Raw genomic sequence first — 20560 nt, 5'->3', positions numbered from 1 at the left:
TATTTGTTTTTTTGTGGTACGCGGGCCTCTCACTGTTGTGGCCTCTCCCGTTGCGGAGCACAGGCTCAGCGGCCATGGCTCACGGACCCAGCCGCTCTGCGGCATGTGGGATCTTCCCGGGCCGGGGCACGAACTCGCGTCCCCTGCATCGGCAGGCGGACCCTCAACCACTGCGCCACCAGGGAAGCCCTGGGGTCGGTTTTTAAGAGGCAAGGAAAGAAGAAAAAAAATTTTTTTGCCTTCCTGAAACCAGAAGTCTTCATTACTTTCTAAGATAAAGTATGAGACTTTGAAGTGCTATGATCCCACGTGCTTTATTCCCACACTCACACATTCACTTTTGAGAAGCTCTGAATCAAACATTCCTAACAATAATATTGCAAAGGTAGAAAGTAACAAATGTTTTTTAAAAATCAAACATTTACTTATGTTTGAAAGATGAGTCTGAGCCTCCTCTCACTGGGATTAGCTTCTACTTCCTATGCCTGCCATTGCCACTAAACTTTTGTGGAGTCCTCCCAGGGCCTCAGTGCTTAGTTTTACATCTTCTCGCATCCACAAGCCTCTTCCATGAGAGACCTCCATATCTTCCAGGGTTGTATAGGAGCAGGTGCAGATCTCTATCACTTGCTGAATGCAGCACTACTCATTCCCCTTAACAAAACCTCTAAATATTGGCGCATTCCTTCAAGAGCCTAGGGTTCCATATACAGTCTCACATTGCTTTCTTATGTAAGACAATATTTCATTTTGTTAGTTATTATTGCTAGAAGGGTTTTATTCATAGTATTTGGCTCTTGTACGTGACTTTAACAAGGGAAGCTCTAGATTGTCAGATATATGTAAGGAATAATATTTAGACTAATAGAGGACAATCATGTACTCATTCTGTAGATTGCACCACTAACATGTTTTATATAGTTCTCTTCAAATACAGCTCATAGGTTGCAAAGTGGTCAAAAAATATTTTGAAGGATATTAAAGAGTGCTAATGTTAGTTATAATTTCTCAGAAAATTTAAGATCAATTGCAGAAGTCATTTAGAAAAAGGTATGTTTCAAAACTAAATAGTGTTCTCTATGAGTCCTGCCAATGTACATATTTTCATTGATATATGATGAAAAAGTAGCCACTCCATAAGCTGAAGAAACTTTTAAGTCACCTAAAATAATGTGTCCTTATGTTGAATAGTATAGGTTAAGCGCCTTCAGAGAGAGTTGATCTAAGTGTCAGAACTCTAAGGTAGATGGCCTACGTTGTCTGTCAGTCCTGTGATTTTTTTCATTTACATGCAACAATATATTACAACAGCATGCCACCCAAACCTATATTGGTTTTTAGAAATACAGGATAAGTAATGACTCTCCAGCCTGCTTACCTCTAATATATGATGCTTTACAGTTTTGTGTCCATTGTCATTTCTTTCTTGAACCAGTTCTATGAGGTAAAGCGGGCAGGAATTATTTTTTTCCATTTACAGAGGAGGAAACTGAGAAAGGAAGCTAAATGGGGTACTGTGACTTACCCAAGGTCAAACAACTAATAAATGTCAAAGCTTTGACTCTAAGCCGTGTGCTATTTCCATTATATCTCCTTTCCTCAAAAAAAAAAAAAAATATATATATATATACATATATATAGTATTTTCTAGAGATGATAATTTAAGCATTTTCAGGTTTATCTGGATAATATTTTATTATGGATAGCCTAACTAAATTGCCACAAAGACTATTTTTCTTTAAAAAAATTTTAAACTTAGTCCTTTACAGAATAAGCATATATTGTTGTTTTTGCATGTCTTAAAGTATTAACTGTCTTTTTTTTCTTTTAAGAAAAATATTCATTTCTGCTTTTTTCCTGGGCTCTTATCTTGACAAATTATTTTCATAATTTAAAAAAAAACACTAAGATCTAATGCTCCATACTGACAGATGTTTTTGCATTATTATTATCTAAAGACTTTATTCAGAATTGCTTGAATGTTACTGTGTTACCGATAAACTGTTCTGGGCTAGTAGCTAAATTATTATAACCACTTGAGGTTGAATATGTTGAGAGCAAGAGATGCTTGATTTGAGGGGAATATATTTTGTTCTTTTCTTTATATTTGAAATTTTTAGGCTGTTTATTTCAACAGTGACAATTTATGACACAAAGTATAACAGGCTTCTCTGCAAAAAGTGTCTTATTCAAAGCAACCTTCAAGCATATGTGAGATGTTATATTATTGTTACTGTGTCTGTTACTATGTCTTGATTCTTATTTCTTGGTAGATTGCTGTGGTCACCTCCTAGTGTAGTGTAACAAGGAGAGTAAGTAACAATTGAAAACCATTTGCAGTGTGTGTGTGTGTGTGTGTGTGTGTGTGCGCGCACGTGCGCGTGTGTGTATTTAAGTGCGAGTGTGTGTCTGGCTTCTTAGTTCTTGGCTAGATTGCTGTGGTCACCTCCTAGTGTAGTGTAACAAGGAGAGTAAGTAACAATTGAAAACCATTTGCAGTGTGTGTGTGTGTGTGTGTGTGTGTGTGCGCGCACGTGCGCGTGTGTGTATTTAAGTCTAAAAGGGAGCCTGGCTTCTTAGTTCTTGGCAGAAACCCATTTTTCCCCATTTAAAACAATATATATACTATATTTGGTTAACTTGATGTTTCAGAAATTTTGAAAATATGCCAGATGAAATAAAACCAGCTATATTCCTTTTATCTAGCTAACTTATTTCATATACAAGCTCTTATGCTGAGTTTAGAACTCTAACCATTGGAATTTATATTGTGATACCCTGATAAAAGTGTTTACACTGTGATGATATGGAGCAATAAATGTCTAATGCACAGTCTCTGTCTTCCAGATTTGGTTTGCTATAAATGTTTACATTTTAGATTCTGTACCTTGACTAAATATAAAACTGTTCTTCTTGAGTGTTTGCTAGACAAATGTGTTTATTTTTCTGAGGCAAAGTTTTCTTAATATTTTTAATTAGTAAGTTTAGCTGATCATTTGTTCTTAGTCTTATTTCCAGGCTTGAACTTTTGTCATAAAGCTTACATACAAGAAAATAAAAGTATATTCTGCCTATATTGATTGCTTTTAGGAAAGCATTTATTACTGAAATCATAATACATATGTATACGAATTGGGACAAATTCCACCATCTTTCATATGAGGCAGTAGTAAAGAGATGCATTTATAGTTCCAGCTCATATTTATCACACCATTTATTTCTTCAGAAGCTACTTATAAAACTTGTAAAAAGCTACTCTTGTACAGAGCTATTTAAAGCCAGCACTGTTGGGTTTGACTAAGTGGAAAAAATAATATTCAAAATTGTGACTTAAATTTTTTGTTGACATATAAAGTATGATCCTTTTGGTTATTTTATGTATACTACTGCTATCAGTAGTATACTACTTATACTGTCTCCAATAAAACAGTCATTGGAGGACTTAAGGAACTTACTGTTTGATCTCAAGCACTTTGTAATGTTAAAATCAGAATCCAAACCCCCATATAACTTCTGCTTGAATGCTATATGGGTATTTTAACGCAATTCCCTAAGTCCCACTTCAGTCTTGATTATCTGTCTTTGCTATTCAGGATCTCATCTCTACTTATATCAGGTTAGCCTGTGATACAGAGATATTTTCAGCTGTCTAGAAACTACCATATTAAGGGTGTTTTTCATTTTGTGTGAATGTTGAACTCCAGTTATGAAAAAATGTTTTGTGAATCAGTGTAGCATCTGAACCAGTGGGTTACAAACACAAGCTGCTACAGGAGTTAAATAGATTATTTAAATGAGTGAGCTAGTTGAGAGTTGGCATGGGCCTTCAGTTTGCAGCCTCTGATAAAATAGTTTGCCTTCTCTCTGCTGTTCACATACTCCTCCAAAATTACACGTACACTAATTTATTGGGGATGGGGAGCAAGTGGTTTAAACTCCTTCCAGAGTGTACAATTAAATATAGCTTTCTATTTTGGGAAAGCCTTGTAAAATGTATTTGAAAAGTAATATTAACTGGTTTAAAAGATCATCTTTCCAAACCACACTTGAGCTCACTTTATGGTGTTTACTTTCTGTCAAAACTTAGAAAAAACATTCACAGTTAACTTCCATAACATAAAATGTCTGTCTCATTAGTCATTAAAGAAGCATTGGTCAACAGGTATAATGCTATTAGACTGTATTGCTAATGTGAATGTGGACATGACCTCCCAAATAGATCAAAGACTAATCTCTTTGACAGTTACAAGATGGCAGAGCTTGCCATGGGCCTTTTGCTGCTGCACATTGAAACTATTTGTTTGGAAAGTATGCCTGAGGGATGAGAGTCTGTTTATAAGGATGAGCAGGTAAAAGTAAAATGTTGTCTTTTGACATTTCAACTAATCCCTTCTAGCCTTTGGTTTACTTAACATTTAGGCTATTTGCTGGCAGGAGAAACTGGCGTTTTCACATATGCTTTATGTCATTTTAAATTGGGCATTGATTTTCGTACCTGATAATTCCTAAGTGTACAATGAAATAGATTCTGATGTCATTAAAAAGAGGTGTACTGTCTTTCTGCCTTTTCCAAACCCTTAGTTTTGCTTTCCCTAATTAAATGTGCTCACCCAAAGACAATTTTTAAATTTATTTTTAAAAATCTGCTTCTTTATATAATAAAAAATATTTCAAAGTTAGCCTTTATATATATTTACTTTCAAAAGTTTTTTTTCTTTACTTTTTACCTAAAATAATTTCCCTAGGTAAAATATCGGCAGTAATTTAAAGGCCATTTGGATTGTAAAAATTATTTGAAAATTTGCAAGAAGTTGAAATAATGTAGTCATACATAAAAGTTAATTCATTTTAATGAAAAATAAAAGACCAAGGAGAGAGAATTTTGTTTATTTAATATTTGCTATATTACCTCTATTTCATTTATAACTAATATTTCCTAAAGCAACTGTTGTCATAGGCAGAGTGATCATTATAAAGTATTTGTTTCAACATGGTGTAGTAAATTTTGAAAATCCTTAAGCTATTATGTCTGACAAAGGATAAATGCAAATTTGGGGGAGGGGAAATAATGTTAATATAGAGAAATGCTTAGTTACATTTTGAGAGATAGGTAGGAAATGTATAGTTGGATAGAATTTTTAAGTATTCTTCTAATCTCTAAATATTATAATATACTTTATTGCTGAATCGTCAGAAATTATTTTTTTAATATTACCTAATATTTCCTATGGTGCCATATTATTTACTATACTACTTTAAAAAGCATAGTCTATGATGCTTAAAGGAAAGTTTACTTTATATTCAAGTTATAAAGTTTTAATTTAGAAATTGTACAGGTTCTTTTGAGGGGATATAAAATAAAATGTCTTATATGCCAATTTGAAAGCTACTTGTCAGAAATGTACATATATATATATGTCAGAAGGTTAATAGTATTATAGAGTGTTTTGAAGAGATTTTGTTTTCTCTTAAGTAGTTCTACAACTTCTTAAAACTGTAAATTGTTAATTTATCTTGAAAGTCTGAAATTTTTTCAAGAAAATAACTTTATACCTTTGATTAGGCTTATACTACAAAAATATACTATTTGATAAATACTTGCCCAGAAATACCACATAGGGGATCTTTAAAAGCTGACTGACTGAAAAGAACAATCCCTACTGTTTCACATTGGATTAACTAGTTGCTAGGAATTATAGTCAATTTGTGAATTTACAATGCTAGCAGTTTATGTGAATAAATTGTTGTCATTAAATTTGAGAACCATTTTTTATTTTAATTAGATTTTAATACTCATTCCATTTTTAAATAGGAGAAAGCCACAATAGAATTGACTTACCTAAGATCTCACTCAGAGAAGCTGTAGGTTGTCCTGACTCTGGGGTTTTTACTCTTAAGAGAGCAGGCTCTGGAGACAGACAGACTAGATTCAAATCCCAGCTTTACTACTTACATACTGGGTCACCTTCCACATGTTACTTAATTTTTTAAAACTTATTTTTCCAGTCTGTAAAATGAGGTAACAGTACCTACTTTTTAAGATTGTTAGGAGGATTAAATGAGATAATAATACCTATTAAGCACTGCACTGTGCATGGAATGTTATAGCAGCTTGACAGATATTGTTATCATTTATTATTAAGATCTTTGGTTCCCCACTTTTCCAATTTTAACTTTCTGATTAGCTAACTCATTATCAATTTCTGTTCTTGGTTTATAAATTATTTCTTTAACATGGCTTGAGCCAAGTTTATTTTCTTCCTTAAACATACTTTTCTTTTTGTCTTCTCTTGGGTTACTGGATTCCTTCTCTCAATGGCTGGAAACTTTGGAGTCATTTTTGACTTTTCCCCCTTTAATAAACCCACATCTACTTTGTCACTCAAGTTCTGTAACTCCACAATGTGTTATGAACTGGGTCTCTTTTCCATTCCCTTTGGCTTTCCAGGTAAGGCCCTCATTACTCTTGTATCAAATTCATAGCATGTCCTCATTTCTCAACTCCTCTTTTATACATTGTAATCAAAGTTAATATTCTAGCACTTATATTTACTTGATGGCCATTTGTACTCATTCATCTCTGTTCTTGTAATCTCTTGCTGGGCAGAAAATATTTTTAACTTGTCTTTGTATTCCTAGTGCTTATCACAGATACCTTACACACAGCCAAAACTATAAATATTGATTGGAATTAGTATTATTTTTAAGTTACCAAAAATTTCTTCTTTTCATTACATCAGTGTTTATACTTTAAATGCATATTTTTAATGTTTCTACAGCATTCTTTTTTATTTAGTTTCTTTTTTTTAAGCTTTATTGAGGCATAATTGACTCTATAGCTTTCTTGAGAGCAGCTTAAAACATAGCTCCTTTTTTCATTCAGTTAGTGTATGAAAAATGTGAAATCATAATACATAATTTTCTTTCACTCAAAACTTGCATTTTCTAACAGAACGTTGTAAATTAACTATACTTCAGTATTTTAAAAAAACTGATTTTTTTACAGGAAAAAGCTCATTAACATATATTTGAATAGGTCAATCTGATTTGTGTATACCATACATTCTGACCTTGTATAAAAGTAGTTCACTTTTGAGATGACGTAATTTTAAAGATTTTTATGAAGACCAGATGAAGGCTGGGTATGTGGTAACCTTTGTTGTGACATTTCTTTTAATAGGAATGTAGTTTTATACCCTGTAATTAATTATGAGTCTTTTTGAAAGGGATATGATTATAATATCAAATTCAAGGACTAGATAGCAGAATTTATTATGATTTCTGTTCCAGAAAAGAAGCAGAAGTTTAATTTAACACAGTCTCTGTGTGTTATTACCTAGATAGAAAATGAACGTAGATTCGGTCACTCGGAAAAGTGAGAAATTCTTGATGTCCTTTAACAGTGGAGCATTTGAGTCAATAAATATTGTATCAAATGCATTAGTAGTGTTTCAACTCTGATTTTTAAATTTGTTTAGATCATCACTGACTGCTTTTTATTTATTTATTTATTTATTTAATTTTTGGCTGTGTTGGGTCTTCATTGCTGTTCATGGGCTTTCTCTAGTTGCAGCGAGCGGGGGCTACTCTTCTTTGCAGTGTGAACGTAGATTCGGTCACTCGGAAAAGTGAGAAATTCTTGATGTCCTTTAACAGTGGAGCATTTGAGTCAATAAATATTGTATCAAATGCATTAGTAGTGTTTCAACTCTGATTTTTAAATTTGTTTAGATCATCACTGACTGCTTTTTATTTATTTATTTATTTATTTAATTTTTGGCTGTGTTGGGTCTTCATTGCTGTTCATGGGCTTTCTCTAGTTGCAGCGAACGGGGGCTACTCTTCTTTGCAGTGCGTGGGCTTCTCATTGCAGTGGCTTCTCTTGTTGCAGAGCATGGGGTCTAAGCACGCAGGCTTCAGTAGTTGTGTCTCATGGGCTCTAGGGCGCAGGCTCAGTAGTTGTGGCACATGGGCTTAGTTGCTCTGAGGCATGTGGGATCTTCCCGGACCAGGGCTTGAACATGTGACCCCTGAATTGGCAGGCAGATTCTTAACCACTGTGACACCAGGGTTGTCCCTCTGACTGCTTTTTTATGCTTTGATTCTTTTACACCAACTAGTGTCTTTGGTGTGTATGAAGTTATTTTGCTCCAGTTGATGTGTTTCATTATTTCTATTGATCTGTCCTAAGATTTACTGACTAATTCTTCTGCCTTCTCCAATATGCTGTTAAACCCATCCAATGAATTTTTTTTAAGTTACTGTATTTTTCAGTTGTAGAATTTCTATTTGGGTCTTTTTTATATTTCCATTTCTCTGCTGAGATTCTCCAAAGTTCAGTCGTTAAACCATATGTTTTTAAGTTATTTAAATATATTTATAACAGCTACTTTAAAGTCTTTGTCTGCTAATTCCAATAGCTGAGCCGTTTCTAGATTGGTTTCTATTGACTGCCTGTTTTTCCTTGATTATGGATCATCTTTCTAGTAATTTCTATTGTATAGAAATTATACAATTTCTGTTGTATAGGAACAAAAATATATTTTTGTTTATGTAGGTAGTTCAATTAGTAGGTGATCATCTTGAACTTATATGGACACGATTTGACAATATATTAGGGAAGATCTGGGAAAAGCTCAAAGTACAGTCTTTAAATTCTGTTTCCCCTGTGGTTCTTGTCAGAGTTTGGCTTAAGTCTTTTGGGGGGCTAGTTTAAAATTGGTATTGCTCTATATTGTGGTCCTTATTCCTAACATGACATCTGGCCATTTGTATGTGTGTGTTTGTGTTTTACTTGAATTTTTATTTAAAATACATATCTTGGCTAAATTTCTATGTCAAAACATATAGATCGCTTCTCGGCCTTTTGGCTAAGATCAAGTGTAAAACATATAGATCTATTTCTTTCTATATGATAGCCCAATATTTATCTCAGAATAATTGTAGTATGTTTCATTGATCCACTTGATGTATATTTAGGTTGTTTCTTAATTTTCTTCAATACAAAGATACAGTGAATATTCTCGTACATATTATCTATCTGTACTTATTGGAAAATATAAATACATTTGGTAAATATTTGTCAGTATTCTACAGACAAAAACCATGGAAATGTTAAATTTGCATTTCTTGGTTTACTAGTAAAGTTGAGCATCTTTTCATGTGGGTTACCAGCCATTTATCATTCATCTTTGATGACTTGCTTTCTCACAGATTATTTACTTTTAATAGTTAGATTTTGTCATTGATTGTGTATGAGTTCATTGTATATTAGTTAACAGAACTTTTTCTCCAGGTTTTCATTTGGCTTTCAATGTTATTTATGGTATTTTGAGGCCATGAAAGGTTTTTACTAGGGAAATAAGAGGTCCATCTTTCCAAAACCAGGATCAAGGCCAGCAGAAAGTTTGCCACAACACTGTATGGACCTCTTTTTTTTTTTTTTTCCCCCAGTTTCTTTGAGATATAATTGACAAATAAAAATTCCATATATTTAAGGTGTAAAATGTGGTGACTTAATATATATTGTAAAATTACTGTAATCAGGTTAATTAACACAACCATCACCTCACATAGTTAACCATTTTTTCAGCGTATGATGAGAACACTTAAGGTCTTAGCATATTTCAAGTATACAGTACATTACTCTTGAGTATAGTCACCATGCTATACATTCAAATCCCAGAATTTACTCATCTTATAACCAAAAGTCACTGATAATTTATACTCTTTAACCAGTATCTCCCCATTTCCTCCACCCCTCACCTACTGCCAACCACCATTCTACTCTTGGGTTCAATGTGTTTAACAGTTTTAGATGCCGCGTATAAGTGAGGTCATGGCTGTGTTTCTCTGTCTGGCTTATTTCACTTAGTATAATATACTACAGGTTCATCCATGTGGTTGCAAATGGCAGGATTTCCTTTTTATGCCTGAATAATATTCCATTATATATACGCATGCGTGTGTGTGTGTATGTGTATATATATTTTACATTTTCTTTACCCATTCATTCATTCATCAATAACACAGGTTGTTTTCATATCTTGCCATTGTGAAGAATGTTGCAATGAACATGAGACTGCACACATCTCTTCAAGACAGTGATTTTATTTCTTTTAGATATATACCCAGCAGTGGGATTGCTGGATTATATGGTAGTTCCCATTTTTAATTCTTTGGGGAACGTCCATACCATTTTCCATAATGGCTATACCAATTTACGTTCCCACCAACAGTGTATAAGTGTTCCTTTTACTCCATACCCTTGCCGACACTTGTCATCTCTTGTCTTTTTGATAATAGCCATCCTAACAGGTATTAGGTGATATCTCGTTTTAATTTGCATTTCCCTGATGATTAGTGATGTTAAACACCTTTTCATATACCCATTGGCCATTTGTATGTCTTCTTTGAAAAAATGTCTATTCAGGACTTCTGCTCATTTTTTAATCAGGTTTTCTTTTGTTTTTTTCCTTTTTTTGTGTGGGGAGGGGTGTTGGTTTTGCATGAGTTCCTTATATATTTCGGATATAAACCTCTTATCAGATTATGGTTCTCTTGTTCCATAGGTTGTCTTTTCATTTTGTTGATTGTTTCTTTTTCTGTGCAGAAATGTTTTAGTTTAATGTAGTCCCACTTGTTTATTTTTGCTTTTGTTGCCTGTGCTTTTGGTGTCATATCCAAAAAATCATTGCTGAGACCCAGGAGCTTTTTCCTGTTTTCTTCTAAGAGTGTTGTGGTCTCAGAGCATACATTTAAATCTTTAATTCATTTAGAGTTGATTTTTATATATGGTATAAGGATCCAGTTTCATTCTTTGGCATGCAGATATCCAGTTTTCCCACCACCATTCCTAAAGAGACTGTCTTTCCCCATTGTCTATTCTTGGTGCCCTTGTTGAAGATTAGTTAACCATATATGCATGGGTTTATTTCTGAATTCTCTCTTCTGTTCCATTGGCCTGAGTGTCTGATTTTATGCTGGTACCGTACTGTTTTGATTACTAAAGTTTTATAATATTGTTTTAAATCAGGAAATATGTTGCCTCCAGCTTTGTTCTTCCTTCTTAACATTGCTCTGGCTATTCGGGATCTTTTGTGTTTCCATACAAATTTTAGAATTCTTTTTTCTATTTCTGTAAAAAATGTCACTTGGATTTTGATAGAGATTTTACTGGATCTGTAGATCACTTTGGATAATAAGGACATTTTAACAATACTCATTATTCCAATCCATAAACAGGATCTTTCCTGTTTTATTTGTGTTTCTTCAATTTCTTTCATCAGTGTTTTATAGTTTTTAGTGTAAAGATTTTTCACCTCCTTAGTTAAATTTATTCTAAAGTATTTTATTCTTTTTGATGCTATCGTAAATGGGATTGTTTTCCTAATTTCTTGGATAGTTTGTTGTTAGTGTGTAGGAACACAACTGATTTTTGTATCCTGTGACCTTACTGAATTCATTTATTAGTTCTAAGATTTTTTTGGTGCATCTTTAGGCTTTTCTACATATAAGATCGTGTATCTGCAGACAGACAGTTTTAGTTCTTCTTCTCTGTTTTGGATGCCTTTTATTACTTTTTCTTCCCTAATTGCTCTGGCTAAGACTTTTAATACTTTGTTGAATAGAAATGGTAAGAGTGGGCACCTCTGTCTCCTTCCTGACCTTAGAGGAAAAGCTTTTAGCTCTTCACTATTAAGTGTGATGTTTCTGTGGGCTTGTCTGTATGGCCTTTAGTATATGGAGGTATGTTTCCTCTATGCCTAATGTTTGAGAATTTTTATCACGAAAGGATGTTGAATTTTGTCAAGTGCTTTTACTGCATCTATTGAGATAATGTGATTTTTATCCTTCATTTTGTTATAGTGGTGTATCACATTTATTGATTTATGTATGTTGAACCAATGTGCATTTCAGGGATAAATCCCACTTGATCATGGTGTATGATCCTTTTACTGTGCTGTTGAATTCAGTTTTGTTGTTGTTGTTACTGAGGATTTTTGCCACTATGTTTATCAGGATATTGGCCTGTAATTTTCTCTTTTTAAAGTCCCTACATGGCTTTGTTTTGAGAATAATGCTGACCTCTTAAAACGAATTTGGAAGTGTTCCCTCCTCTTCAGTATTTCAGAAGCATTTGAGAAGAACTGGTGTTAATTCTTCCTTAAATGCTTAGTAGAATTTCAGTCTCACCAATGAAGTTATCTGGTCCTGAGCTTTTCTTTGTTTGGGAGGTTTTTGATTACTGCTTTAATGTCCTTACTTGTTATAGGTCTGTTCAGATTTTTTATATCTTTATGATTATTCTTGGTAGGTTGCTTGTGTCTAGGAATTTATCCATTTCTTCTAAGTTATCCATTTTTTTCACATATAATTGTTCATAGTAGTCTCTTAGGATTCATTGTATTTCTGTAGTATCAACTGTAATCTATGCTTTCATTTGTAATTTTATTTGAGTCCCTTTTTTTGCTTAATTAATTAGCAAAAGTATATCAGTTTTATTTATCTTTAAAAAAACAACTCTTAGTTTCATTGATTTTTTTTTTTTTGTCGTTTTTTTCTGGTCTGTTTCATATATTTTTGTTCTCATCTCAGTAGTTTCCTTCCTTCTGCTGAGATTAGTTTGTTCTTTTTTCTAGCTTCTTAACATGTAAAGTTATGTTGTTTATCTGAAATCTTTGTTTTTTCTTGATGTAGACATTTTTTGCTATAAACGTCTCTCTTAGAACTGCTTTTGTTACATCCCATAGTTTTGGTTTGTTGTGTTTCCATTTTCATTTGTATTGAGATACTTTTTTAAAAATATTTATTTATTTATTTTATTTTTGTCTGCATCGGGTCTTAGTTGTGGCACGTGGGATCTTCTTGCAGCATGTGGGATCTTTCATTGCAGTGTGCGGTCTCTTCATTGCGGCACTCGCGCTTCTCTCTTTGTTTGCAGTGCGTGGGCTCCAGAGCACATGGGCTCTCTAGTTGCAGCATGGGCTCTCTAGTTGCGGCGCGCATACTCAGTAGTTGCGGCACATGGGCTTAGTTGCCCTGTGGCATGTGGGATCTTAGTTCCCCAACCAGGGATCGAACCCGTGTCACCTGCATTGGAAGGCAGATTCTCAACCACTGGACCACAAGGGATGTCCCTCAAGATACTATTCGATTTCTCTCTTGATTTCTTCTTTGACCCATTGGTTGTTCGGGTGCATGTTCTTTAATTTCCACATATTTGTGAATATTTCAGTTTTCCTCATGTTATTAATTTCTAATTTCTTACCATTGTGGTTGGAAAAGTTACTTGATGTAATTTCAGTCTTAAATTTCTTAAGGCTTATTTTGTGGCCCAACATATAATCTATCTTGGAGAATATTCCATGTGCACTTGAGAAGAGAAGAATGTGTATTCTATGCTGTAGATTTAAACCAAGTCGTAACAATAATTAACATTAAATGTAAATGGTCTAAACATCCCAATTAAAAAGCAGAGATTATCAGTCTAGATAAACATAAAATACTGAACTATTGATATATGTTTCAACATGAATGAATTCCAAAATCATTATGCTAAATGAAAAAAGATAGACACAAATGATTACATACTGTATAGTAACATTTACATAGAATTCCAAAAAAGGCAAAACAGAAAGTAGACCATTGGTTGACAGGGTCAGCAATAAAGGAAATTGCCTGAAGAGGGATAGGAAGGAGTTTTTAGGTAGTGAAAATATTCTAAATTATGATTGTGGTGGTGGTTACATGACTATACATTTATTAAAATTTATCTACATGTACATTGAAAGTTTGTGAATTTTGTCATATATAAATTATTTCTCAATAAAACTGACATCATACAGCTAATTAATTAAGTTCATGTAGGCATTTAGGAAATGTAAAGATGAATAGAAATGTTTTAAATGAACTGAAAAAAGTTTAGTACTGAAAAACAAATCTTTCTACCCTAATTAAATGATACTCAAAATGTTAGAAGTTAATGAGTTTTTAAATGAGCTTTAATTACCTACTATATTTTTTAAATATATTTTTAAATTATTAGGTTGAACTAAAGCGACAGTATAATGACCAGCATTCAAAATTAAGAGGTCTTTTACCAGGTCGTCAGTGGTACGAAATTCAAGCATACAGGGCCTTAAACCAGGCCCTAGGTAGGTAAGTGGAGTGAAATTTAATGTAATATTATCTCTGACCAGGACTATTTGTAGAGCTAGTCTTGCTACTTTATTCCTTATAATAAATTTGATGGAATTTTATTTCACTAGAACCCTGGGAACTGGTATATTTTCAGTGATAGATGTCAGAAGTGAAAGTTGAAATAGTCAATAGAATAAATGAAACCCAAAATAAAACTCAATATTTGCTAAAGTTTAAAGATTTATGATTGGTCAGTGAGTGTACAACAGAGTGCTCAGTAAATGTTTATAGAAGCTCACCACCAAACAATAAAATTTTATCTTTTGAACATCAGAACCTAAATGATGATTTTATGGGTAAAAAGCAAACCATTTAAGAAGAGTTAAAACAAACTGTGTTCATGGTAGTAAAGAATTCACACCAACTAACAGTAAAATTTAATTATAATACTCTTTTTTTCTAAAGATTCTGGTCCATTAAGATTTGTGCTTTGTGGAACTAGTTTTTAAATCACCATTTTATACCATAATTTCACAGGACATCAACACTTTAAATTTATAAACACTATAATTCTTAGATTATTTATAATCTAATTTAACATTTTATGTTCTCTATTTATGAAATTATAATTAGTTTAACCATATAATAGTTTTTTCCTGTGAAGCTGTACAAATAAAATTCAGATAATTCAAATAGAAGAACACAGGTTAAGAGTAAAATCATGAAAATATGGCCGTTTGACACGTTTTCAGTTCAGCCAGAAGACCCACAGCTAACCATTATCTGCCCTAACCAGTCTAGAAATTGGACTTTTCTCAAGTGTCTTGTTTACTCACATTAGCTCATTTAAACATAAGCAGACCAGCTCGCATTTGAGTTCATATTTACATATGCTGATGACATGACTGCAACAGCTGGATTTAAGTCCCAGAACACATCACCCACTCCCCTCCCCATCATTTCAGAATGATATTCTGCAGTTGTTTCTCTTCAAACTGAATGATTCAGTTCTATGTTTAACCTACTGCCCTTCTCTGCCTAGAAATCCCACTGGCACTTGGCAACAGGTTTCACTGGAAATTGTTCTTGAAGCATTTCATGTACTTACTTTGTCTCTCCCTGTTGATTGACCTGTTTGTTTTATTTTAATATTCAGCAAATAGTTTCTAGGGGAGCCTGAATACTTGTTTTAAAATTCGTGCCTTTTAGTCACTAGGCTTAATTTCAGGAAAATAAATATTTTTACCTCAGTTGATTATTTTTTCTCTTAATATAAGCAATGCCTTGAATTTTAAGAAACGAAGCAAAAGTACATTTGTATCCTATTTTGTCATTTATAAACCTTTTCTACATATATTAAACAGGTTGTGAAAGATGAAATTACTTGTCTAATATGTCACATAGCTACTAAATGCACCTTCATGTCTTGACACCACCTACATTTAAAACCTTAAGACTTGCTTTTTCATCCTTATGCCTACCTGTATCCACTAAAATTCTCACTATTAAACTGTTAAAGGTACCATATCCTTTCATTATTCTTTGCCTTGACATACAAGTTACCATACAATTCATTTGGCAAGTTTACCAATCAAAACCTAGTTGAAGAGGTCATGTCCTTTATGAAGACTTTTTTATTTCTCCGACTAGAGTTATTTACTCCTTAGGAAACCCATAGCACTTTATACTTATCTCTATTATAGCATATATCTCATTGTTTTGGAGTAGCCTGTTTATCTGTCTCCTTCCCTAAACATGTATTAGACATATCTATCTGTCTCCTTCCCTAAACATGTATTTTTCCATTCTCAGCAACCAACTGTGCCTCTTCTTGTGACATAGATGAACAATAAGTACTTGTTGAATTAGTGAAAAATGCCAGGTTCAGTGCTTTTCCAGCTATACCATATTGGCCAGAGAGCTTCTAGAGCTTCAAAACATACTTTTCAAGAATTTCAGAAAAAGCATGTGTTTATAATATTGATGTAGAATACTATAGTTGCAGTATTCTATTAATTAAAAAGAAAGTGGATAGCCCAACTGTCATTGTACTGATTTTCAGGGAAACAGTATCAACAAGTAGCAACTTATTCCAAAGAAACATCCACTAAAAAAATTCAAGTGAATGTTTTACATCATTTGATAAAACTCATAATGTGTATTGATTGACATGAAAGGTGCTTATACTAATGCACTGTTCTTATAAGGGATATGTCTAGAAGGACTAAAGTAAGCAGAAACAAATTGAGTTTAAAAAAATGTTATCTTTTTTTTAAGCCCACATGGGACTGTTAGAGTATTTGAAATAATGTAAGTCCATAAAATGTAATAACAGCTTTCAGGAATGTACCAGGTGGTTTTGTGACCAGGTTACAACTGCACTATAAGTTTCCTAAAGGGTCTGCTTTACTAAAGTATAATCTTTGTCTCAAGTGGGCATAATTCATTTGAGCAAGGCAGTATGAAAACAATAGAAAAAAGAGAAGGTGAAACCTTTTCCTCTGAACTGTTTTGTTAACTTAAATGCCTTTCTGCCATAGGACACTTTAAACATAAACCAAAATAGAATAGCACCCTGACTTTGCATTGATTTTCAACTCTGTTATATAATGTTGGCAATATACATCTTCCTATCCTGCCCAATTTTATGGTTGGTCTGATGCCTCGGAACCTATGGATTACTTTAAAATATCACACAAGAACGTCATATAAAATTTAGATTTTTAATGTCCCTATGGAATAATCAAACCTTTATGTTAATTTTCACCCCCTTTCAAAGTCCCATGATAATTAAGGAATAAAAATGTCAAACCTATAAAGTTGAAAAGAGTGGGAGAAGAGACAATGACAGATGAGCTGTCAATAAATTTTGAACACTGGAAAACAGATGAATAACTGAATGACTTAGCAGGCAAGAGAAAGCTGAAATTTAAATCTGTAATCATGAAAGCTAACAAGATCTTCCAGATTCAAGCATGGAAAAGCTTAGGACTTGGGGGTACTCTAAAGTGTTGGTTAAGGTACTGTTAAACTAAAGAGGATTGGTTACAAGTTAGTATACGTAGTACTTAGACAGCCCCCTCCCCCACCCACGTTTACTCTCTGGATAGAATGAACTAGAGAGTCTATATATTCTTTAACTACAGTTACAGCTAAGGATGTGTTAAAGATGGGGGGTAAGAAAAGTCTACCTACTGAATGTGAGAGCTCCGTTCTCTTTTTCTTCTCAGCTCTGAGTAGGCTGACAATCAATCTTATATCTTCACGGCAGGAAAGTACAGTGTTCCTGTCTAAGAATACTGACCACCCCATGAATAAGGGCCTACAGATAGTAACAAAGTGGCCCTGTTCCTACCTTACTGCAAAGCCTCCCAGCCTATAAGTCACACCCATGTACACAAAGCTACCAATCAGCACTTTAGTGCCTTACTCTTAAATAAGTGCATGGAGTCTTCACCCAGATATTCAAAGAATGTCTGTAATGTGAAAAACAGAGACCAAAACAATACCAGCAAAACCAAAGCAGGGTGGAAGAACTTGTAGAAAACAGAAACAGTGCAATAGAAAAGAAGTTGGCAAACTTTTTCTGTAAAGGGCAACAAGTACATATTTTATGTTTTTCAGGCCACTTACAGTCTGCTTCCACATTCTTCTTTGTTTTTTCTTTAACCTTTAAAATGTAAATACCATTCCTAGATTGCAGACTATACAAAAACATGATATGGACCAGATTTTCCCTGTGGACTATAGTTTGCCAACTGTTGGATAGAAGAAAACTTTAAAAAAAATTTTTCAGTAATACCCATAGGGGGAGGTAAGATATTGCCTCCATAAAACAAGAACAGAAAATAAGAAAAAGCTCCTAGACATTAATATGGTAGCAACAAATTTTAAATGCAGAATTGGGCTTAGGAGAGAAAATTGAAATTTCCCACATCCAAAAATCAAAGAGAAAGAAAATGGGAAAGAATAACTAGAAAATTAGAGGATCAGTATGCAGGAAACAACTTCTGATAAATAGGAGCTCCATATGAAGAGACTAGAGAAAATAGAGAAAGAAACATGTCAAAGAAATAATTCAAGAAAAATGCTCAGAATTGAAGGACATAGTTTCCTGATGAAAGCATCCACTCAAGCACCAGTAAAGGGGGAAAAGCTACAAAGCTCCTCACTATGCAGTTTCAAAGTACCCAAGGTAAAGTAAAGGTCCTGAAACCTTCCAGAGAGAAAAAGACAACTCTCATACAAAAGATATAGAATCATTATTGAAACAGACTTCTTAAAAGCAACACTAGAAGCTGAAAGACAGTTGAAAATTATCTTCAGTTATTTGAGGGAAATTTTTGACTTGCAATCTAAGTTCTTAGCAACACAAATGATCAATAAACTGTAAGACAGACTAAAGCCTTCAGTATTCAGTATTAAAGGACCTAAAACATTTGCTTCAAATGCACACTTTCTCAGGATCCAACTGAAAGATATTCTCCAACAAAGAAGAGAAAATTCAGAAAAAGGAATACCAAGGATGCAGGAAACAGGAGTTCCAACCCAGAAAAGTGAAATTCCCAAAACAACCAAGAAAGAAAGCTCTGGGATGAATCTGTGCGGCAGTCCCATAGTACTTAGTCTAGATTGGTTTTTGAGGATGGAAGGCTTTGACCATATTGAGAAAAATTCTTACACCTGTGACAAAGTGGGAATTAATTAATGATAGAAACATAGAAAATTAAGCAAAAATGCAGAGAGGGAGAGTTATTAACTCCAAGGCAGACAAAAACATCTTGTATGGGAAAGGACAGGTAATCATAGTGGATCATGTAATTCACCTTTAAATGGTAATCCACTGAATATTGATTTACAAAAGAATTGTGATATAATGCTGCTAGAAGAATGGAGAGGTAGTGAAGTTATCAGTGATATGAGATAAACATCTGTAGGAAGAGTCAGTAAATGATTTCTAATGGTTAAAAACCAGGTAGTAGTAGTAGTATAAATGTTATTTAGAAATATGGAGGCAAATGACCACAAGAACTATGTAAAATATTTTCAATTAATTGTTTTTGAGATTGGGAATTGGAGATGTGGTGTGGGTAGGCAGAAGAAAATTCTTTTTTTATTAAAACTATTATAATACTATTTGACTTTTAAACTATGCTTGTGTATTTGATTAAAAATTAAAATTTACGAGCTAAAATAAACTTTTTAAAGAGTCTGGAGATTGGTTCAAGATGGAGGAGTAGAAGGACATGCTCTCATTCTTTCGAGAACACCGGAATCACAACTAACTGCTGAACAATCATTGACAGGAAGACACTGGAACTCACCCAAAAAGATACCCCACATGCAAAGACAAAGAAGAGGCTGCAGTGAGAGAGTAGGAGGGGCGCTATCACAATAAAATCAAATCCCATAACTGCTGGGTAGGTGACTCACAAACTGGAGAACACTTATACCACAGAAGTCCACCCACCGGAGTGAAGGTTCTGAGCCACACGTCAGACTTCCCAACCTGGGAGCCTGGCAACAGGAGGAGGAATTCCTAGATCATCACACTTTGAAGGCTAGTGGGATTTGATTGCAGGACTTCGGCAGGACTGGGGGAAACAGAGACTCCACTCTTGGAGGGCACACACAAAGTAGTGTGTGCATCAGGACCCAGGGGAAGGAGCAGTGACACAGTAGGAGACTGAGCCAGACCTACCTGCTAGTGTTGGAGGGTCTCCTGCAGAGGCGGGGGACAGCTGTGGCTCACCAAGGGACAAGGACACTGGCAGCAGAAGTTCTGGCAAGGACTCCTTGGCGTGAGCCCTCCCAGAGTCTGCCATAGGCCGCACCAAAGAGCCTGCATATGCTCCAGTGTTGGGTCGCCTCAGGCCAAACAACCAACAGGGAGGGAACTCAGCCCCACCCATCAGCAGACAAGGGGATTAAAGTTTTACTGAGCTCTCCCCACCAGAGCAACAGCCAGCTCTACCCACCACCAGTCCCTCCCATCAGGAAACTTGCACAAGCCTCTTAGATAGCCTCATCCACCAGAGGGCGGACAACAGAAGCAAGAAGAACTGCAAACCTGCAGCCTGTGGAACAAAAACCACGTTCACAGAAAGATAGACAAGATGAAAAGGCAGGGAAAGGAAATAGCCACCCAAGTCCAGGAACCACAGAGAGACCCATACAGGATAAACCCAAGGAGAAACATGCCGAGACACATAGTAATCAAATGGGCAAAAATTAAAGACAAAGAAAAATTATTGAAAGCAGCAAGGGAAAAATGACAACATACAAGGGAACTCCCATAAGGTTAACAGCTGATTTCTCAGCAGACTATACAGGCCAGAAGGGAATGGCATGATATACTTAACGTGATGAAAGGGAAGAACCTACAACCAAGATTACTCTACCCGGCAAGGATCTCATT

At 34.4% G+C, this 20560-nt stretch overlaps 1 protein-coding gene across 5 annotated transcripts in view; it reads left to right on the top strand.

The window, feature by feature from the left end:
• The window catches only part of BRIP1 (BRCA1 interacting DNA helicase 1), a 207940-nt gene that overhangs the window by 169886 nt on the left and 17494 nt on the right, over positions 1-20560 (top strand). For all 5 annotated transcript variants that reach the window (XM_055090075.1, XM_024127738.2, XM_024127737.2 and 2 more), the window contains one exon: positions 14048-14160. In XM_055090075.1, coding sequence (XP_054946050.1) covers positions 14048-14160 — 113 coding nt within the window. The remainder of the gene's footprint in view (positions 1-14047; positions 14161-20560) is intronic.

Source organism: Physeter macrocephalus, chromosome 14 (genome assembly GCF_002837175.3).
Source record: "Physeter macrocephalus isolate SW-GA chromosome 14, ASM283717v5, whole genome shotgun sequence".
Classification (NCBI taxonomy): Eukaryota; Metazoa; Chordata; class Mammalia; order Artiodactyla; family Physeteridae; genus Physeter; species Physeter macrocephalus.
This window is presented reverse-complemented; position numbering and strand designations above follow the sequence as displayed.